We start from the raw sequence: 3,598 nt of genomic DNA, 5'->3' as shown, positions 1-3,598 counted from the left end.
GCCTGAATCAGATTTTTGCTCAGCTCCCTCAATTTCAGCCAGAAAATACCTGAAATTATAGAAAAACACACAAACTCATAGTAAAGTCCAGAAATATGAATTTTGCCTAGAAACTAATGAAAATAAACTAAAAACTAACTAAAACATACTAAAAACTATATGAAATTAACCCCAAAAAGCGTATAAAATATCCGCTCATCACCAGGTACCAAATTTTACAAGGTCTGTTCACTCGCACAGGGTGTGCTAGCACCCTCAACAGACTCCCTTCCCAACTTGTGCGTGTGCACAAGGCTGTGCGCGCGCACAGGTTGTAAATTCCTATTGGTGTGTACGCGCATAAGCTGTGCTAGCGCTGCAAACAGAAAGCCCTTCCCTGCCTGTGCGTACGCACCGGTCTGTGCATGCGCACAGGTTTAAAATGTTGCAAGATTGTCCGTGCGCACAAAGCTGTGCGTGCGCACATACCAGAAATCATAAAATCCTGTAACTTTGCATAATTTCATATTTCAACACCAATTTTTGAATGATCATAACTTCCTCTACAAAAATCCAAATTTGCAAACTTTATATCGATTTGAAGAGTTTTCAATAAGCTTTAATTTTAAACAAATTTCAACCAATTTTGAAAACTGAGGCATAAGTTATGATCAGACCAAGTTCACCAAAAATCAACATTTACCCAATTTCCACAATTTCTTACAAAACACAACCAAACCCATACCAAACCATTCCAAACTTCATTTCTCATCACAATCACCCCTTTTTGTCATATTGCATCAAGCTTACCACATTTTCCTTCACCTTTCATCATCCACAACCTCAACATGAATATATCACATTATAATCAACCTTCATTAACATTTTCCCAACTACACTACCAAATTATCAACATTAACATCACATATATCAATACAATCCACTTCTCAACATTACAAATCATTCATCCTCATCATATCATTATCAATCACCATAACCAAACTCAACAATCATCAATTCATCATAAATCATCACATACCATCATTCAACAACTCAACAACCATTTCAATTTGAACCTATCCTATGGGTCACTAGCCTAAGTGTCCATGAATATTATATATATACTAAATAGAGGAAACCGAAACCATACCTTGGCCGATTCCCAATATGCACCAAAACCCCAAATTGAGTACAAGCAAGCTTTCAACCACAAGCAAGCCTCCAATTCCACTCCAACTAACACCAACAAGCTCCAATAATATCCAATAATTCACAACTGCAAGCTATAATACATAATTTACAATAATTCAACTTAGGGTTCATCAAATCCACAAAACCACAAGAGAGTTGATTTGCTCACCTTACCCAAAGTTGATTGAGATAAAACCCACTAAGTATCCAGTGCTAGATTGTACCTAATTAATCAAAATCACAAGAACCACTCATTCACCATAGCCAAAAATCGAATCTGTTATAGAAGGAAGAACTGGGCAAGAAATTGTAAGTTCCTTACCACTTTGTTCAGATGAAATTAAAGAGCTCGACAAGAGCTTCGTGTGGCAACTGACGGCATGCAAATCGGAGCTCTGGAGAGTGAGATATGGCTCCAAGAAGAAGATGATGAATAGTGAATTTTTGGAACCCTACCTCTCTTCTCTCTTTTCACGTTGCTGCTGCTTGTGTGGTGTTTAAGTGGCTGAAATGGCCACTTAAATGGACTTATATATTGGTCTTGGACCCAACTTAGGCCCAGTCCAAGTCGTTAGCATTTTTAACCCGTTTGGCCAACTTCGGGCCAAACCTTTAAAATTAATGCCCGATTTTCAACTTCTATTATTTTTATAAGGTTTTTGACGGTTTTCACTTTTTCTTGTGCGGTACCAAGCAGACTTGAACCGGTTCAACTACCGGTTCGTAGTTTTTCACAGTTTTTCGCAGAAGGCACATTTTCTGACTCAGAAAAACCTAATGAGTCCAAAAATCATATTTGAATCCTCAAATTCTCACTCTATCTTTTCGAAATCTAATTTGGGCAATTAATTACTTAATTAATCAATTGATTAGTTATGGTTCTTACATTCTCCCCACCAAATAAGGAATTTTGCCCTAAAAATTTGAATTACCTGAGAAAAGCTCGGGGTAATCCTTTCGCATCTCGGACTCCAACTCCCAAGTATGCTCCTCAACTCCTGCTCGCTCCCAAGCAACTTTAACCATTGAAACTTCCTTTCCTCGCAACTTCTTCACACTAGTGTCATCGGCTCTCACTGGCGTCACTTGGAAAGTTAAGTTCTCCCTCAACTCAATCAACTCAGGTTCCAACACATGAGCTGCATCCGACGTGTATTTACGGAGTTGTGACATGTGGAATACGTCATGTAAGTTAGATGGATGAGGTGGCAAATCAACTTGATACGCCACCAGCCCGAATCGCCTTAGAATCTCAAACGGCCCTATATACCTTGGATTCAACTTCTTGATTTTGATTGCTCTTCCAATCCCAGTTATCGGTGTAACCCTCAGGAATACATGTTCTCCCACTTCAAATTCTATCGGTTTACTTCTCTGATCTGCATAATTCTTCTGTCGACTCTGAGCAGTTAGGATCCTTGCACAAATCTTCTTAATGTTCTCAGTAGTCCCTGCTATCAAATCAGGATCCAAAACACTTGCTTCACCAGATTCATACCAACACAGTGGAGACTGGCACTTCCGTCCATACAAAGCCTCATACGGAGCCATCCCTATGCTCGCATGAAAGCTGTTGTTGTACGCAAACTCAAGCAATGGCATGTATCGGTCCCAACTTCCGGGTTGATCTAATACACACGCTCTGAGCATATCCTCCAATGTCTGAATAGTCCTTTCCAACTATCCATCCATTTGCGAATGATATGCGGTACTGAGACATAGCTTTATACCGAAAGCTCTTTGGAAAGCTCCCTAAAACCTTGATGTGAATCGGGGATCTCGGTCCGACACTATGCTTGATGGCATACCGTGCAACCTTACTATCTCTTTGATGTATAATCTTGCCAACTCCTCCATAGAACAGTTTACTCGGGTAGGAAGAAAATGAGCGAATTTGGTTAAGTGATCCACGATCACCCAAATCATATCAAATTCCGACGTAGTCCTCGATAAACCGGTCACAAAATCCATTGGAATTCCTTCCCACTTCCACTGAGGAATCTCAAGTGGCTGTAGTATTTCCGACGGTTTCTGATGCTCTATCTTCACCTTTTGTCATGTTAGGAACTTTGAGACATATTCTGCCACATCATTCTTCATACCAGGCCACCAGAACATAGCCTTCAGATCGTGGTACATCTTAGTACTCCCAGGGTGAATCGAAAACCCGCTCTTGTGCGCTTATCTCAATATATCTTGCCACAAGGTCCCAACATCCGATACAATGATCCTACCCTTGAATCTTCATAATCCATCTTGATCCCATGACACTCCCCACTGCTTCCCTTGGTTGATAGCTGGCAACACCTTAGGTAACACGTCTTCATTTTGATGAGTCTTTCGGAGTTCGGATTTAAAGTCACTTGAGATCTGTAACTGATTCAAGAAAGCTCTCCCGGCAACTTCACCAATATCCAAATTAAGATCC

General features: G+C 40.2%; 1 protein-coding gene across 1 annotated transcript; it reads right to left on the bottom strand.

The window, feature by feature from the left end:
* Positions 1 to 847: 847 nt before the first annotated feature.
* Positions 848 to 2,721, bottom strand: LOC112735364 (uncharacterized). The gene is made up of 3 exons (XM_025784908.1): positions 2,103 to 2,721; positions 1,130 to 1,215; positions 848 to 877 (listed from the first exon to the last, which is right to left on the bottom strand). Exons 1-3 carry the CDS (start codon positions 2,719 to 2,721, stop codon positions 848 to 850), a joined length of 735 nt encoding a protein of 244 aa, XP_025640693.1.
* Between the last annotated feature and the right edge of the window lie 877 nt (positions 2,722 to 3,598).

The sequence above is a fragment of the Arachis hypogaea genome, chromosome 13 (genome assembly GCF_003086295.3).
Source record: "Arachis hypogaea cultivar Tifrunner chromosome 13, arahy.Tifrunner.gnm2.J5K5, whole genome shotgun sequence".
NCBI classification, from domain to species: Eukaryota; Viridiplantae; Streptophyta; class Magnoliopsida; order Fabales; family Fabaceae; genus Arachis; species Arachis hypogaea.
Note: the sequence above shows the minus strand (reverse complement) of the source record. Positions and strands in the feature narration are given on the sequence as shown.

What these genes read in the sequence shown, in the direction of transcription:
- LOC112735364 (XM_025784908.1), bottom strand. Translation starts at nt 2,721, where the DNA reads ATGGCTCCGTATGAGGCTTTGTATGGACGGAAGTGCCAGTCTCCACTG. An exon ending in TTACCCCGAGCTTTTCTCAG is followed by an intron (nt 1,216 to 2,102) that starts GTAATTCAAATT and finishes TGTTGGTGTTAG; the next exon opens with TTGGAGTGGAATTGGAGGCT. An exon ending in CATATTGGGAATCGGCCAAG is followed by an intron (nt 878 to 1,129) that starts GTATGGTTTCGG and finishes ATAATTTGGTAG; the next exon opens with TGTAGTTGGGAAAATGTTAA.